Raw genomic sequence first — 19,138 nt, forward strand, 5'->3', positions numbered from 1 at the left:
GCTTCTCTGATTGAAAAAGGACTTAAGATGTTTTTCAAGCAGTCTATATGCTAGGCCTGGCAGTTCTCTCAACTGTTCAACTTTCTCTGGCCTTATACTCCAGAGGATCAGATTGTGTCATTGGCCTTTAAGATTGTCAATATACTCAACTTAAGCTTGGAGTTGTGCACGCTTCGGGTATAATTTAAACTGATTTGGCCGAATTAGAATTTGTTTTTGTCTCCAAGCAACAGATTAATCAAGTGGTTCAACCCACCATTACATTGTTACCATTTTTGAGTACACTTGGTGCTGGGTCTGGTAGTTCTGCTGCTTTTAACCTGTCAAAGGTATATCAACATCATCATAAGATGAAGAAGAGGGAAGCAACAAGATGCATTTGTCAGAGTCAGAAACGTATAGCACAGGAACAGACCCTCGAGTCCAACTAGTCCATGCCAACCAGATATCCTAAGCTAATCTAGTCCCATTTGACAGCACTGGCCAAATTCCTTCCATACCCTTCCTATTCATATATCCATCCAAACACCTTTTAAATGTTGCAATTGTACCAGCCTCCACCACTTCCTCTGGCAGCTCAATCCATACATGTACCACCCTCTGCGTGAAAAAGTTGCCCCTTAGGTCTCTTTTATATCTTTCCCCTCTCACCCTAAACCTATGCCCTCTAGTTCTGGGCTCTCGGACCCCAGGGAAAAGACTTTGCCTATTTATCCTATCCTCATGCTTTTATAAACCTCTATTAAGGTCAACCCTCAGTCCGATGCTCCAGGGAAAAAAGCCCCAGCCTATTCAGCCTCTTCAGATAACTCCAATCCTCCAACCCTGGCAACATCCTTATAAATCTTTTCTGAACTCTTTCAAGTTTCACAACATTCTGATAGGAAGGAGACCAGAATTGCACACAATATTCCAAAAGTAGCTGAACCAATGCCCTGTACAGTCGCAAGATGACCTCCCAACTCCTGTACTCAATACACTGACCAATAAAGGAAAGCATACCAAATGCCTTCTTCACTATCCTATCCACCTGCGACTTCACTTTCAAGGAGCTATGAACCTGCACTCCCAGGTCTCTTTGTTCAGCAACACTCTCCAGGAGCTTACCATTAAGTGTATAAATCCTGCTCTGATTTGCCTTTCCAAAATGTAGCGCTTACCATTTATCTAAATTAAGCTCCATCGGACACTCCTCAGCCCATTGGCCCATCTCATCAAGATCCCATTGTAATCTGATCCATCCATGACAGTGATAGAGACCACAGCACAATCCTTTAGAGATGCAGCCCCATTTTCACAATGAGAACACCCTCCACAGAGCTGTACGGCACTACCACCTTGCTAAATAGGACAGACCTCAAACAGATCTAGTAACCCAAGCCTGGGCATCCATAATGTACTGAGCAACAACAGAACCGTACTTCAGTCCAATCTGCAACCTCACGGCCCAGCCTATCCCCACACAACCATCAGGGGATCAAATTTGGTTTAATGGATGACGTGCCAGGAGGAGCACCAGGCATATCTAAAAATGAGGCGTCAACCTGGTGAATCTATGAAACAAGATTACTTGTGTGTTAAAAAGCACAAGCAGCAAATGATAAGGCAGAACTAAGCGAATACATAACCAACCGATCAGATCCAAGCTCTGCAGTCCTGCCACTTCCAGCTGGATAGGATGGTGGACAATTAAACAACTCCTGAAGAATGACTGCAATTCATCTGCAAGCCTCACCATGGTCAGGTCTGTGTGCCCATGTAACAGGGCACTTTACTCTGAATAGCTTGGCAAACTCTAATCTAATCAGGGTTGGAGGATTTGAGCAAAGAGAGAGGTTGAATAGGCTGGGGTTGTTTTCCCTGGAGTGTTAAAGGTCGGGGGTGACCTTATAGATGTTCATAAAATCGTGAGGGGCATGGAGACAATAAATACACAAAGTATTTATGGGGTGGGGGACCAGAACTAAAGGGCATAGATTTAGGGTGAAGGGAAAGATATAAAAAGGGACTTAGGGGCAACGTTTTCACACAGAGGCTGGTGTGGGTGTATCGAAAGAGCCAGCAGAGAAAGTGATGGAGGCTGTTACAATTACAATGTTTAAAAGGCATTGGGTATATTGATAAAAAGGGTTTAGAGGGATATGGGTCAAGTGCTGGCAAATGGGACAAGGTTAAGATATCTGGTCGGCATGGACAAGTTGGGCCGAAAGGTCTGTTTCCATGCTGTACATCTCTATGACTCAACGTAATGGACTGGAGATGTCTGTGACACCTTCAACCCATGAAAGGAATAAATTGTTCTCTCGGTACACTGAACAGAAGGGAAAGCTACAGGGAGAGAGTCAGATTAGAAGGACACACTTATGATCTGAGATAGAGAAGGTGAAGGGGGACTTGGATAGATTATGAAATCTGTAATACACAAAACAAAATGTTGTAAATAATGATAACTTCAGGTGGCATGTCTGGCAGCATCTGTGGAGAGAGAAACTGAATGTTTCCAGTTGGTGACATTCCCTGGCAACCAGAGATTCAATGAGGTGAATGGTCTGCTTCTGTGTGCAGAATAATTAGCAACAACTGGTAGGAAAACTAATGAGAAACAAATTAACAGGAGAAAGGTGTGAAGCTGGAAGAGCACAGAAGGTCAGGCAGCATTTGAGGTGCAGGAAAGTCAACGTTTCAGGCTGAAACTCTTCATCAGGACTATGAAGGGGGAGGGAGCACAGAAGTATACAGAGATGGGGATGGGGGAGGGGGATAAGGTTAAGTGGGATGATGATAGGTGGATACAGGTTAGGGGGTTGTTGTGATTGGTCAGAGAGAAGGGTGCAGCAGATAGGCGAGTAGGAAGATGGAAAAGATTAGGCCAGGGCAGGGAGGCGAGGACAGAAGGCTAAACATGGGATAAGGCTGGGGGAGGAGAGAGGAGAAGCTTCAAAATCCCTCCTCCTCCAGCCTTATCCCATGTCTAGCCCCATCCCTCCTCCTCACCTCCCTGACCTGGTCTAGCCTTTCCATCTTCCTACTCACCTATCTACTCAGTCACCCCCCCCCCTCCAAATTTCCTGACATAGGGGTTCAGCACAAAACATTGATTTTGCTGCTCCTCAGATGCTGTCTGACCTGCTGTGCTCTTCCAGCTTCACATCTATCAACTCTGACTCCCAGCATCTGCAGTCCTTACTGTCTCCGAAACAGGAGAAAGGTAAGACAGCACATTCACAACTGAATCACTGCAGTAAATGCTAATGGAATTCCCAGGGTGTTACTTATAAATTATACAAGGGCAAGAATGTTATGCTGTGTGATGCATAATGCATTATCCTGCTGCTGAGAGGCTTAAACAGTTCTCAGAACCATCTTCAAGACTACAAGCCCAATTGCCAGTTAAGTAAATGTTGAGTTCACAGTTCAATTGAGCCAAAATACTTAATTTTTAAAAAAAATACACACACACACAAAGTTTGATTGGCAGTGAGGGAGTAGCAGATAGTCAGACTCTGGTATATCCTGCTCCATCAAGAATTTTTCTCTACAATCCAGAAACCGCCAGTTCAAATCTCTACAAGTCAGGAAGAGACACTGTGGAAAAGTAGAGAGGAATGTTGAGATGAAAAGAAAAGGAAGCTCATACCCTTTTTCCCATCTCTGTCAGCACAGACTGATGGCCTTGTAAGGTCAATCACCAGCTTTTCCAGCACCACTAATCCAGAATCTGGTTTCCAGCATCTGCAGTCTTGTTGGGTCAATCACCAAAAATCCACAGGAGAGAGATTGGCAGCACAAGGTTAGGCAGGCCTACAGATCAGCTGACCACAAAGAGACTCAAAGGGCTCTGGTTGGGTAGTGGAGAGATTAAACCCTCAGGCAAGAGAATGTTCAGGTCAGGAGGCCTGCAGCAAAGAGCACCTGAACCTGGTGGATGGACAAGAAAATAAACACCTTGGGTGAGAGGCTGGGTCAATGGCCAATAGCAAAGATGCAAAGTAGGATACTTGAGGAAACGAAAAGGCCCAAATGGGGGAAGAGGAGATCAGAGGTCTAGAAAATACTTTGCTTGAAAAAAAAATTAAGAAACATGAAGAAAGGTAAAATCTCATTCTTAGCATACATGTGCTTCATCTTTTCATACAGAGACCAGGGCTGCCCATTAAGTGCAAACCACAGAAGCACACTCCATCCTCAAACGTTGTTTGAGCCTTCTCAAATTTTCCAAGTATAATTTCATTCTGCATACAAGATTTTCCTTGGCCTCCGGTTATGATACATATGCATGGTCTGCTTCCTCACACTGGTCTTGCACCAGATAATCCAGAACAGAGCACTGTGCCAATCAGCAAGGTATGTGCACTGAAAGGACATTAACCCTCGGTGAGTCTAGAACTAAGAGGCATAGCTTAAAAATAAGCGGTCTCCCATTTAAGACAGAGACAGAACAAATTTCATCTGAGGATCATTCAATATGGAACTCTCTTCCACAGGGAGGCTGGGTCATTGAACACATTAGAAGGCTGAGACACAGATTCTTGGTCACGAGATTATGGCAGGCAGGCAGGGAACTGGAGTTCAACAATCAGCCATGATCTTACTGAATGCCATAGGGCATAACCTACTCCTCCTTCATATATTCTTATCAATGTCTCTAGTGGGATACCTCTTCTGCGGGGAAATTTCCTACAACACCAAGGACTTGGTGAGCAAGCATGAGGACCTTCACAGCATATTTGGGACAACTGGTCAATAGCCAACATGAGCCTCCTCTCCGTATCACAGCGACAGCCCCATCAATTCCCAGCATTCTAAAGCATTGAAGATTGGTAAGGGACCATGTGGATAGCTGAGTGCCAACATTCACTAAATCCGATGAGGGGATAAGACAAAGCAGCTCATCTTGATCATTCCTGTGCCTAACAGGTGAACAAAAATACAATGTGCACCAACAGAATGCAGCAACTTCAGCAAAAGAAGAGGATCTGCAACTCTGGCAGGCACAAGTCACAATTCGCCACAAGATGAGGCGACAGCCAGGACAGACAAATGACTCTGATACACATGTATGCAGTGACAAGGAATTCAGGAAAAAAAGTACTTTTCATTCTCTGGATAAAAAAGGGTACTGGGAGTGGATACATCCTTACTCACCAATACAAGGAAGGAGTGCCACGCCTTGAAAACGAAGCTTTACTCTGCCTGTTCAAGCCTGAAGAGCTAAATAACAACAGTGAATTGATTTTTTTGAAATTGTTTTTGTGCAGATGGCTCAGGGCGTTGAGGAAAGCTGTTGGTCATCAGGCTGTGTCTTTCTCACACACACACAAACACACACACACACACACACACACACACACACACCAGACAGACCACCCTCCCAGCTACAGGTACACGCCTTTTAGTCATTAGAAGCTACACTCCAGATCAAACAAGTGCCTTTTGGGGATCTCCACAAACTCTCCAAGGCCCCCTTGTTTGTGCTGGAGGAATGGAATACAATTTACAATAAGCAAAAAAAACCCATAAAACTTTTATCACATTATCCTGAAATAACCTTTTAAAATACAATTTCAGGATAAACAAGCTGATGACTACAGATGGAGAGAGTTGGCCTCTTCCATCCAGAACACTGTTATACTGTTAAGCAATTACATGAAAAGCAGTGTGAAAATAAGAACAGTAGACCTAAAGAAACACCAACAGAATATAAGAGGGTGGTGGGGGAGGAAGGGAGAAAGAAACAACTCATTAAACCAGCACCTTGGGCGTTTGCTGTTTTTCACAGACTCTACAAACTTGCTCAAGGGAAAAGACAGATCAAGCTACAGTCAATGAAGAAAGCCGCAGTGCATACCAGAACAAATCAGACTTCCCTCTTTGTTGAAAGCCAACAGCCTAACTTTTCTTTTAAGAAAAGCAGGAACAGTTTGCACACACAATACAGATACTTCCAAGCCAGCCTTACGTGTTTTAATTGAAAAAGAAATCCTGAAAGAAATGCAATTTAGAAAAAAATGACTTTTGCAAAGAAAGACCTCATTTTTACACTGGCCATTTTTCTTGGTGCAAGTAGATGGGACACACACCATTGCAACATCACCCTTATTCATTAGTTTATAAACAAAATTTCACTGAATTAATTATGTATTCCAAACTATCTCCCATAAAACTAGGATAGGGTTTTTATTAATGAATTACCTGCACAGCATTCAGCTGGAATCAAATTAGTTCCTGTTACAGGGGCCACTTTCTGCAACGTATTCACTCAAGGCTTTAAAAAGGCAAATGGAAGATTTTGCAGTCACACCCATTGGCTGAATTTGGGATAAAGTTGAAATTAAGGCAATAAAAAGCACCTTCTATCGATTACCAGGTTTGTTAAATTAGGCTAAAGGCATCAAAAGCTTAAGCACATTGACATGCAATAATTCAAAAACAACTGTATATTCATCACCCGTTTAATCACAACAGGAAAAACATATTGCAGCCACTGGAAACAGAACAAAAAGCAACTTTTTTGGGTTATTTTTGCATGGGATGAATGTGTCACTGGCAATGCCAACATTTGTCTCCCATCCCCAGTTATGGTTAAACAGAGTGACTCATTAAAACTATTTCAGAGGGCACTAATGATTCAATTAAATTGCTGTAGGGTCTGGAGTTACAACGCCCTGAGCCATCTGCAGACCAGGCAAGGGGGACAGATTTCCTTCCCTAAAGGGCATTAGTTAACCAAGTGAGCCTTTAACAATAAAATTGCTGTAAACAATAAGCATACCTACCATGTGGACAGAGAGAAAAACAAAGTTATTGGTCAAGCCAATGGTCCTAACAAATATAACAGATTATTAAAATGCAAGAAGCAGCTTGGGGGGAGAAAAATAAAAAGGAAAGTCTATAATACAATGTAAAACAGAAGAAAAGTTGTGACAAAATGTTTAATGATGCATGATAACGGTCCTATGGTGTTGAGTAAAGAAAGAATAGATACACATGGAGATGATGCAAGTGGCAAAATTATGAACAGTTCTCATTTGAAAGCAACGAAATAAAAGAGTAAAATTGAAACTTGCAAAACAAAGAGAAAGGAAATGGGGGCCAGAACCTATTGTCTAAATTTGAGAACACAATGCTGAGTCCAGGAGCCTGTAAAATGTCAAATGGAATTACAAGATGCTGTTCTTCACCTGAACATTCAGCTGCACTGGAACACTGAAGGAGCAAGGTAGAGAACTAAAACAGACAAATGGAAACTCAGTCACACTGCAAACTGGACAAAAGTGCATCGCAAAGCAGTCTACTAATGTCTGGCAGTGTGCTATACAGCAGGCAGACTATGTACTGAATGGTGTATATTAAATTGAAAGGATCATATTCAAATCACGATTCCACCTAACGGTGAAGTGTTTGAGACGTTGGATGGTGGGAAGGGAGTAAGCACAAGGACAGGTCTTGCATCGCCTGCACATTCAAGGAAAGGTGCTTTGGGAAGGAGACAGTACAGTATTAGGAATAAATAACTCCATGATGGTTCTGAATGGAAGGGAAAGAGAAGAAACAGGCAGCAAATTGGATGGACATAATCTACTTCCTTTCCAAGTCAATCAAACTAAAAAATTAACTATGCTTCTCTCCACGGACCTGCTGAGCTTTGCTTTTCATTTTGGAAAATAGATATTTCATTGCATGAAGAACAAGCATGTGAAAGCACAGCATTAAATGAGCTCAATGCTAGAATGGAGAATATCAGGGAAGGGTGAACAGACGGAGCTTATTCTCTCCAGGTAAACAAATAAAAAATAAGACGTGACTGAAGAGTGTGATCTCCCTAAGATCATGAACAAGTTTTATCAGCTAGATCAAGAATCTATCTCAGCCTTGAATATAAAAAACGATTATGTCACACAGCTGTATGGTAAAGAGTGCCAAAGACTGTTAACCCTCAGAAGCAATTCCTCATCTCAGTCTTAAACTGGGAACCTTTTATTTTGAGATTATACCCTCTGGTCCTGGACTCTGCCTCGAGGGAAAACATCCTCAGCATTGTCCTGTCAAGCATCTTTAACATCCAATGACGTTTCAGGTTTCAATGAGATCAACTCGCATTCTTCTAATCTCCAGTGAGCACAGTCTCAACCTCGTTTAACTTTTGCTCAGAAGACAATCCCTCCCTACCAGGGGTCATCCCAGTGAATCTTCTCTGCTCTGCCTATGTGAAATATTACCTTCCCAAAACGAAAAGGTTCAGACCTGCTCACAGTATGTGGTCTCACCAGCACCTCATTTAGCTGCATTAAGACTTCCCTTATATTCCAACCCATTTGAAGCAAGGGCCAATATTTCATTATCCTCTGTATTCCTTGCTAGCCAGGTCAGAAACCAACGTAACTAAGTACAGGAGATTTGACATAAGTTTGGATCAAGGCAGCAGGATTTACAGAGAAACTCAAGCTTGCAAGAATTGCATCACCTGAAGCCAGCCAGGAGTATCATAGATGACTGAAGCTGAAAGGGGACAAAGGCATATCACAGCCAGCCCTATCCCCTGTCTATTGAAGCCAGTTGTATAACTGGTAGCTGATGGGATACAATCTGCTCTTGTGCTCTAACCCTTACCAACCAAACCTTTTCAAACTTTGAGCTGTGGCTTTCCAATTCACTGGAACCCTCCCTGAAAGCAGCAAATTCGGGAATATTTTAACCAATGACAGCATGATTTCTGCAGTCACTTCCTTTAACACACTTGGATACAGGCATCAGGCTCTAGCAACTTGTCTTGTCTTCAGTCCCATGAGTGTCAAATACTTTATTTCTTCAATTAGATCATTCCTCTTATTAACACCTGGTTTATTGGCTTTCTTCAGTATGTTTATAGTTTTGTCCATTATGTACACTAATGCAAAATATTGTTTTCAATTACCTGCTATTTCCTTGCTCCCAGATGTTAATTACACAGTTGTACCCTCCAAGGGGCCTCACACTTCAGCTACTCTTTTCTAGATACTTATGGAAGTTCTTGTTGTTTGTTTTTAATATCTCTTGCCAATTTGTTTTCATAATAAATTTTCTGCCTCTCATTAGCCTTTTAGTCATCAACTGCTCATTTCCAAAAAAAACCCCAAACTCTAGTTTTTTGGCATATTGTATGCCTGTTTTTCATTGGATATTCACCTTAAACACCTTCGTTAACCACGGGTGGTTCATCCTTCTCACTGATTTCTTTCTGACTGGAATACATTTTGCTGAGCGTTATGTAATATCTTCTTAAATGCCTGCCACTGCTCAACTACTGACCTTCCCCTTGGTCTATTTACCCAGCACACTCCAGATAACTATTCATACCTCTAACTGCCCTTGTTTTGAGATCAGAGTTACTCTCCTTTAAACTGAATTTAAAATTCTATCATGTTGTGATCATTATTCCCAAGTGATTCTTAATGAGGTCTAATGTTACTCCTACTTGATTATACATTATTAGATCAAAATTAACCTATTACCAGAGAGGGTGTACATGAAATGAAATTAAACAATTCCCGACATCTTCCATGTTACCCTGGATTTGTTCAGTTGATATGCAGATTAAAATCACCCATGACAATGGTTGTGTCTTTCTGACATGTCTCCAGTGTTTTGTGTTGTGCTGGGACATGGTCACTTACCTATTTCCAAAGCTTTTCTCTGCAGGGATGCAGAGGAGAGAAATGCTTCATCTTTACAGGACCGGATAATAGTGCCCACCAATTCAGAGTTTGTTGCAAGAATGCGTGCACGCTCTTCATTGACGTTAACCCCAGCCATGGAGGCCACATCATTGATGTCATCCTCCTCCCTGCAGAATTAAAATAAACATTCATGTAGTAGAAAAAGGCAGCTATTCAAAGGAAGTAAACATTTTCAACAACCAACGGCTTCGAGAGAGAAGAAAGGCACATTAAACAGAATGTAAAGCACAGAAACACGTGACGTGGCCCAATTAATTTGTGACGATGTTCAAACACCACACTCTCTCAACTGACACTGCCATATTCAGGTCTTTCAACAAACTGATCTAATCCATTTTCTCATGTCTACTTGTTTGCCTCTCATTTGCGACATTTATTTGCCTCAACCACTTCTGAAAACAATATTTATATTCTAACCACTTGGAATATACCTCATTGAATTTATGACTAGCTTGGATTTGCTTTTGTTTAATTTTTCAGTATGGGGAAACGCGCTTCTATATCCACCCTTTGATTTATTTGCTTTAAAAAAAAACAAATGATTTATGTTTCTATAATGACAAACTCCTCGAGTCAATGAAGTACTCTTTTAGATGCAATCACTTAACAGAACAAAACTGTGGCAGCTAGCTTCAAAAGAGCAAGCTCCCATAAACTGCAAAGCAATAATGGCCAGATAATCTGTTTCAAGTAATGTCAGTTGAAGGATAAATGTTAGCTAGAGCAAGGGGTTATCTCCAAAACACTCAAAATCTCCTTGAGATTTCCTCACTGAATGAGGGCCTTGGTTTAACATCGCAATTGAAAGATGACAGCGCTTCCAGTGAATGATCCTAGATTTTGTTTGTTCTCAACATACTGGGGTGAAACTTGAATGTACCACCTTTCTGACTCAGAGGCAGAAGTGCTACCCACTGAACCAACGCCAACAAACGAGTACTACTAATTTCAGGAGATGCAGATATTGCTGGCTGAGCCAGCATTTATTGCCTATCCTTCATTACCCTGGTAAAGATGCTTTCTTGTGGAGGGGGGGGGTTCATTGCATGGTTCATTTCCGAACCAGAGGACACAGCTTAAAAATACGGGGTACACCATTTAGGACAGAGATGAGGAGAAACTTCTTCACCCAGAGAGTGGTGGCTGTGTGGAATGCTCTGCCCCAGAGGGAAGTGGAGGCCCAGTCTCTAGATTCATTTAAGAAAGAGTTTGATAGAGCTCTCAAGGATTGTGGAATCAAGGGTTATGGAGATAAGGCAGGAACAGGATACTGATTAAGGATGATCAACCCTGATCATATTGAATGGTGGTGCAGGCTCGAAGGGCAGAATGGCCTATTCCTGCATCTATTGTGATGCAGCTTTTACGACTTCTGAATCTCCCAACTACTAAACAACCAATTACATTTATTTTAAAACCTACCACAAGCTGCCGCAATTTTAATACCACAAAGATGGCAAACAGTATCAGGATAATGATCAGGGATTGATTAAAAAGTGCCGCCAGGATATTGTCACTCCAAAATGGCGAGCATGGTTCTTATACACCCATATGTGAAAACACATGCGGCCTAGGGAGATTCATGTGGCAACACCACAGGGATTTATTTTAAAACAAGCTAAAGCTAGGATCCCCTCCCCAATATGCTAGAATGGAACTGGATAGGGTCAAAAGTGTGGCGCTGGAAAAGCACAGCAGATCAAGCAGCATTTGAGGAGCAGGAAAGTCAACATTTTAGGCACAAGCCCTTCATCAGGAATGGAACTGGAGAGGTAATAAGTCACAACTTGTATCTCAGTAATTTCACCCGATGGGAGTGTCTATATCATTAAATAGATACAATGTTTTCAGGCTTTATAACTATGCCAATGAAACTAACACTTTTACAGGCAGTCCCCAGGTTATGAACTGGTTCAGTTTGTGTGTGCTTTCTTAGGTCGAAATGTACGCAAGTCAGAACACAACACAATATTGTTTAAACTGACCATTCATAAATAAGCAAATATTCATGTTAGATCCTCAAAATTAATATAAATAAGGGATCATGTTTGTAAATACAAGCATTTGTAAACCCAGGACTGCCTTGAACCATGAAACAAGACTTGAAATAAGCAGGACAAGAAGTAGTCTGTGCTTTGTAGAACAATACAGGACATTTGTCTTCTTCCACCAGTTGGTTAAATGTACTATTCGACCGGCCCCACATTCCCCTACTCTTTCCCTGCAAATTTATCTTTTAAGCAAAATTTAAACTCCCTTTTCAAAATTACTGCCACATTGCCTTCCAGTACCCTTTGAGGGAGGCTGCTCCAAATTGTAACATGCATGCCCCTCCTGCCCTCTGGTTTCTAAACAGGCCATCAGAATCCATTCTTGAATAAAACTGAGTGGCCCCCTACAGTTCATGAAATAAAATCACTGTATACTGTGGCACCTCTTAGTGGCTGATTACAGCACAGCATGACTTTTCAGTCACTGCTTTTGCTGCACGGCCCAGTTTGCAGAACACTTCAAAAGAGAGGTCGAGGGAAATGAAGGGGAGAAAACCTATCCCATTAGTTAGCATTCTGGGCAGAATGCTACAGCCATGGCAGCTGGTACCCATGGGAATTGTAGGTCACGTCACTCATTACATTTTAAATCAAACCAAATGTAAATGTAAATGCAATATAGGGATATTGGTGCGCCTGAGCAGAAACGTGTGTGTAGAAATTTACATCAGTAAAACAGACAATTGGGCCTAAACGGTCCACATGAAGCTGTTTTCGTTAGAGAGAAGGTCGAGAGGGGACTCGGAGACATACAAGATGATCAGAGGGTTCGAGAGGGTGGACAGTGAGAGTCTTTCTGCTCAGATGGTGACAGCTAGCACGAGGGGACATAGCTTTAAATTGAGGGGCGATAGGTATAGGACAGATGTCAGAGGTAGGTTCTTTACTCAGAGTAGCAAGGCCGTGGAAAGCCCTGTCTACACCAGTAGACTTGCCAACTTTAAGGGCATTTAATTGGTCACTGGATAAACAGATAGATGAAAATGGAATAGTGTAGGTTAAATGGGCTTCAGATTGGTTTCACAGGTCAGCAGAACATCAAGTGCCAAAGGGCTTGGTACTGTGCTGTATCATTCGATTTGCTCCACCCAAGCTTGCTGCTATCTCTCCATCTCACACTGTCAATATATCCCTTTCTGTATCATAGGTTTATGCAGCTCACCCTGAAATCTATCTACACTGTTCACCTCAACTACTCCTTGTACTGCCAAGATCTACATCTTCACACTCAGTATTACACCTGGAAAGAGATAGCAGACTGCACAAGTTTTAAACAAAACTAGTCTCCCATACGCTCCAATGGCAAATCATCAACATTCCAAGGCTTGCTCAGTTGACACATGTAGTCAAGTGCTTGTTGGCTGCATGAAGTTTACGAAGCCAAATACTTCATCACAACACTCCAATTATGGCATGCATTAGATGCACAACACAATTAAGGGAACTGAAGGAAATCAACCATTTATCAAGAGACATTTACTCAAATCCTGAAACATCACCTAAAGTAATTCAGAGTACTGCTGCTCAGCATGTATTATCACCATTTATTTCTGTGCTACTTATTACAATTATTACAAGCTGAACTTTCCAGAGTAGGCGATGGCCACTCACCTGACTCCTTGAAAGAGCAATCCAAATAGTCCCAATGCCCCTTTCCTTTCCCATAGTTTGCTTTTCTAGCAATATATTCAAATTTCTTTTCTTGATCCTGATAATTTTGCCTTGGCTACTCTTTCAGGAAACACATCGCAGATCATACAAGAAAAAAATTCTCATTTCCAATCAACCTCAAACAGTTTCTCCTCTACATTGAAAACCACTCTTCATTTTCAATACCTATTAAATCTCTCCTTAACTTTCTGTGCTCCACGAAAAACACCAAGTCTCCACATTAACTGAAGTTCCTCATCCCTGCAGACATTCCACTGGATCTCCCCTGCAGCAGAGAACCATAGAACAGCACAGGAAGAGGCCATTCTGTCCATCATGCCCGCAACAGCCAAGAAAACCTAGCACTCCATTTTAATCCCAGTTTCCAGCACCTGGTGTACAACCTTGCAGATTACAGCATTTCAGGTACAGCTCCAAGTTTCTTTTAAATAGGTCAATGGTTTCTCCTTTTCTAAAGCCTTGACGTGCTTCCTAAATTGGGCATAATACTTCAGCTATACAGGTCTAGCATAACTTGTTTGCTCATCAGCTGTGGCCCTGTTGGTAGCACTATTCAGTTTCTAAGGCCCCGGTTCATGCTCAACAACTAAAGAGGTCAATCACAAAAGTCCAGGTTAAACATCTACTAAACCTTGTAGATGATTTTTTTTTCACACACGTCATTAATCTGCCAACTTGAGTGATCAAAGACCCACAGAACCATTTTTAACAAGAACAGGCTGTCAGCCCTGGTGACCAAGCCAATATACCTCAATCACACAACAAAAAAAAAGCCATTATTATATTGTCAGACAGCATGCAGAATTACCTATATTAAAGCCTACACTTCAAAAACACTTCATTAGCAGCAAAGAACTTTTGAGATATCCAGTGATTATGGCGAGTTATATAAAAATGAAAAACAGAGTGCTGAAGAAACTCAGCAGGTCTGGCAGGGATCTACAAAGAGAGAGAGAGAAACAGTTGGTATTGCAAGTCTGGTACGACTCTTCAGAACCATATAAATGCAAACCAATTTTTGGTTTTCACCTATATACAAGTGTATGGCCTATACTTACAAAACCTGGGTGCCTAACACAAAGTCCTAGATATGATAAATAGAAAAAGCTTGAGAACTATGTTTGAAGACTTTCGAATGGTGCAACTATAGTCTGACAGCATCCTACCATCACTTTTACCATAACTGTAATTAATCAACCAATTCTGAAAAACATTCTGAATTTTAGTATTATTATGGCACTGCTACACTTGCAATGCACAAATTTCGAAACTTGCCTTGGGAACGGGCATTATAGCTGATTTCCAAATTTATTAAATACAATAATGCATTTTACAAATTTTTCTGTCATCATTCAGTTACCTCAACAACTTCAAAAAATGCTTTATATTGTGATGTCAGAGTAGGCCAAAGCCATTATTGCAGAATTTGAATTTACATAAATTGTCCTGCATTCCATAACCTTAGAATGTCCCACAGGGATTTACAGCTGGTTTACTTTGGTAGAGTCACTGTTGTAATTTAAGAAAAACAGCAGCCAACTTGTATGCAGCAAGATCCCACAGACTCAAAGTGACTGGACAATCCCGCCTCAGGCAACTCTCCGTGGAGTTTGCACATTCTCCCAGTGTCTGCGTGGGTTTCCTCCAGGTGCTCCTGTTTCCTCCCATCATCCAAAGATGTGCAGGTCAGGTGAAATGGCCATGCTAAATTGCCCGTAGTGTAAGGTGAAGGGGCAAATGTAGGGGAATGGGTCTGGGTGGATTGCCCGTCAGTGTGGACTTGTTGAGCTGAAGGGCCTGTTTCCACACTGTAAGTGGTCTAATCTAAATTAAAATGCTTGTGAATGTTGATAGCAGCATAAACATGAGTCAGAACAACAGAAATGCCAAATATCAGATGATCTGATTCACTTCATTTGATATTTGAAATTGCTGAAAGCACTGGATACATAATAAAGGCCCTGATCCCCAACAAAACAAAGAAGATTGACGTGGGCAGAGCAGAAGACATTGTCTGTATGGACTTCAGCAAAGAGCTCGACAGGGTTCTGCGTGGTAGACTGGTTAGTAAGGTTAGATTCAATAAGGTGTGGCATTGGAAAGGGCACAGCAGGTCAGGTAGCATCTGAGGAGCGAGAGAATGAACGTTTAGGGCATAGCCCTTCATCACTATCCCCTAGTAAGGTCAGATCACATGGGATGCAGGGGAAACTAGCCAATTGGATACAAAATTGGCTTGAACATAAGATGGTGGTAGAGGGTTGCTTTACAGACTGGAGGCCTATGACCAGCTGTGTGCCACAAGGATCAGTACTGGGTCCATTGCTTTTTGTCATTTATATAAATGATTTGGATAGGAATACAGGAGGCATGGTTAGTAAGTTTGCAGGTGACACCAAAATGGGTAGTTTAGTGGACAGTGAAGGAGGTTATCGCAGGGTACAACATGACTTTGATCAAGATGGGTCAATGGGAGAAGAGTGGCAAATGGAATTTAATTTAGATAAATTGGAGGTGATGCATCTTGGAAAGGCAAACCAAAGCAGGACTCATACACTTAATGGTAGGGTCCTGGGGAGTGTCGCTGAACAAAGAGACCTCGGGGTGCAGGTACATAGTTCCTTGAAAGTGGAGTCACAAGTCGAGAGGTTGGTAAAGGTGGCATTTGCTACACTTACCCTCATTGGTCAATGCATTCACTGTAGGAGTTGGGATGTCATGTTGTGGCTGTATAGAACTTTGGTTAAGTCATTTTTAGAATACTACGTACAGTTCTGGTCATCCTTATACAGGAAGGCTGTTAAACTAGAAAGTGTGCAGGAAAGATTTACAAGGATGTTGCCGGGTTGGAGGTTTGAGCTATAATAAAAGGCTGAAAAGCCTGGAGCTTTTTTCCCTGGAATGTCAGAGGTTGAGGGGTGACTTTATTGAGGTTTATAAAATCATGAGGGGCATGGATATGGTGAACTGTGAAGGTCTTTTCCCCAAGGGCAGGGGAGTTTAAAACTAGGAGGGGCTGAAGGTGAGGGGGAAGGATTTGAAAAGGCACCTGCGAGATAATTTTTTACCACGCAGAGGATGGTGTTTGCACAGAATGTGCTGCCAGAGGAAGTGGTCGAGATGGGTACCTGAATAGGAAGAGTTTAGAGGAATATGGGTCAATTGCTGGAAAATAGCATGAGGTCAAATTGGGATGACTGGTCAGCATGGACGAGTTGGTCTGAAGGGTCTGTTTCAATGCTGTATGACTCAGACTCTAAAATCTAAGTTGTAGCACTGGGAAATACTCTAGGGTTATGCCCTAAATGAAAAATGGAGCAACCAGAGTGACCTTCCAATGGGGTATGGGATTTACTTTCCAGTGACACTGATGAACCAGACAGGGATGTCACACAGACAATTATATTACCAAGAATGGTGTTCTGTTTGTCCCCCAAAGCCTGTGTCATCTTACGAATCAATAGTGTAAGGTCTGCAGCAATTCAAGAAGTTGGCTCACCACCATCTTTAGGGGCAGGCAACAAATGCTAGCCTAGCCAGTGACACCCACATCCCAAAAGAATTTCAAAAATGCCACTTCATTTCATGCATTTCACCATATTACCATATTTAAATAAACCAATTCAGCTGGATGTGATCATACAATACATGCAGAGTTGAATATCAGATTGTATTAGCTCTTTGAAGAGCTAATACAGACCATCTCAAACACAGTTGGTTAAAAGACCTGTTTTCATTAAGGAAAAGATCTAAGTTGGTCTAAGATTTTGCCCTCCTGCTGTCACATATTAAAGGATGAACTATATACAGGCGTTCTGACCACCAACCCCAACAATCCAGATGTCGGATATAGAACAGGCAGGACAGCGCAGAGCAGGCTCCTCGGCCCTCGATGTTGCGCCGACATGTGAACTATTCTCAGCTCGTCCCCCTACACGATCACAAAATCATCCATGTGCTTATCTAAGGATTGTTTAAATATCCCTAATGTGGCCGAGTTGACTACATTAGCTGGTAGAACATTCCACACCCTTACCACTCTCTGCGTAAAGAACTTTCCTCTGACATCTGGCTTAAATTTATCACCCCTCAATTTGTACAAGCTGACGTCATCATCCTAGGAAAACGTATTTCATTATCTACCCTAACTAATCCTCTGATCATCTTGTAGGTCTCTATCAAATCCCCCCCTTAGCTGCCTTCTTTCTAATGAGAACAGAATCAAGTCTCTCAGCCTTTCCTCATAAGACCTTCCCTCCAGACCAGGCAACATCCTGGTAAATCTCCTCTGCGCCTTGTCCAATGCTTCCACATCCTTCCCAAAATGTGGCTACCAGAACTGTACACAATATTCCAAGTGTGGCCGCATCAACGTTTTGTATAGTTGAAGATTCAACAGGGCAATTCCACACGGTGAAATACAAAACACACTGTACTTTAATTCAGAGTAATCCTCAGGGGTGTCTTATTTGCCACATCAACATAGAAGAGATCAGAATTGCAGAATTAACTTGGAAAAGGTGACAGGAAATAAAAGTTGGCCATTTGGCATGCTTTGCCTTTCAACACAAACATGGCTGATCATCCAACATAATCCCCTGTTCCATACCTTTCAACCACAGCAGCTCCTTCTTGAAAATACTCTATTTTGGCCTCAACTGCTTTCTGGGGCACAGAATTCCACAGGCTCTCCAGTCTCTGGGTGAAGACATATCTCAAGTGACAGTTGCCTTTGAATGTTTACATCTTCCACCACACTATTGAAACAACGTGGAGGGCTTGGAGAGAGTGGAAGAGTTGTTTACCAGGGTGTTTTCTTGCTTGGAGTGTATTAGCTGTAAGGAGGGATTGGACAAACTCACTTTTTTTGATGGAGTATTGGAGGCTGAGAAGTGACGTAATAAGTGCTTATAAAATTATGAGAGGCATGGATAGATTGAAGATGTAGTCTTTTTTCCCCACCAGGGTGGAAATTTCAAATACTAGGAGACATAGGTTGAATGTGAGGAGGGGAAATGATTAAGAGAGATGTACAAGACAAGTTTTTTTTTCATGTAGAGGGTGGTAGGTGCCTGGAATGCACTGCCAGAGGTGGTGATAGAAGCAAATACATTAGCAATGTTTAAGAGGCATTTAGACAGACACACGAACGCACAGGGATTAGAGGGATACAGACCACATGCAGACAAATAGGATTAGTTTAGAATGGCATCATGGTCAGCAAACAAAGCGGGCCAAAGGTTTTGCTCCTGCACCATATTGTTCTATATTCAAACCAACCAAGAGAAGACAGAAATATATCGTCTTCTGCAAAGCATACGGTTCAAGGGAACTACAGGGAATGAGCATACGATCCAGGTTACAGGGCAATGTTGGGTTCAAAATAATCACACTCTGAGGCAAGAGTGACAAAATGCTCCCAATTATATTTGGCATGAAAGGACTTTCCCCATAAGTGATTCCAGGTTTTCTCTTGCACACCTCCTCTCACTAGGAGTATGGCTAGATGTGTTGTGGGCTCTCAGCAAATCATTCCTGATGAAGGGCTCTGGGCCGAAACGTCTATTTCCTGCTCTTCGGATGCTGCCTGACCTGCTGTACTTTTCCAGCAACACACTCAACAACCACTATCAGCATGTCAAGCTTACATACTGATTTAATATAATTTAGTGTTCCAGGTTTTATTTTTGGACATGCTTT

General features: G+C 42.0%; 1 protein-coding gene across 3 annotated transcripts in view; it reads right to left on the reverse strand.

Moving 5' to 3' along the window:
- Positions 1 to 19,138, reverse strand: part of LOC122548819 (transcription initiation factor TFIID subunit 4-like) — a 126,708-nt gene that overhangs the window by 76,457 nt on the left and 31,113 nt on the right. For all 3 annotated transcript variants that reach the window (XM_043687625.2, XM_043687624.2, XM_087986736.1), the window contains exon 10: positions 9,654 to 9,823. In XM_043687625.2, coding sequence (XP_043543560.2) covers positions 9,654 to 9,823 — 170 coding nt within the window. The remainder of the gene's footprint in view (positions 1 to 9,653; positions 9,824 to 19,138) is intronic.

Source organism: Chiloscyllium plagiosum, unplaced genomic scaffold (assembly GCF_037043375.1).
Source record: "Chiloscyllium plagiosum isolate Xiang-an unplaced genomic scaffold, Cpla_swu_hap1 HiC_scaffold_4, whole genome shotgun sequence".
Classification (NCBI taxonomy): domain Eukaryota; kingdom Metazoa; phylum Chordata; class Chondrichthyes; order Orectolobiformes; family Hemiscylliidae; genus Chiloscyllium; species Chiloscyllium plagiosum.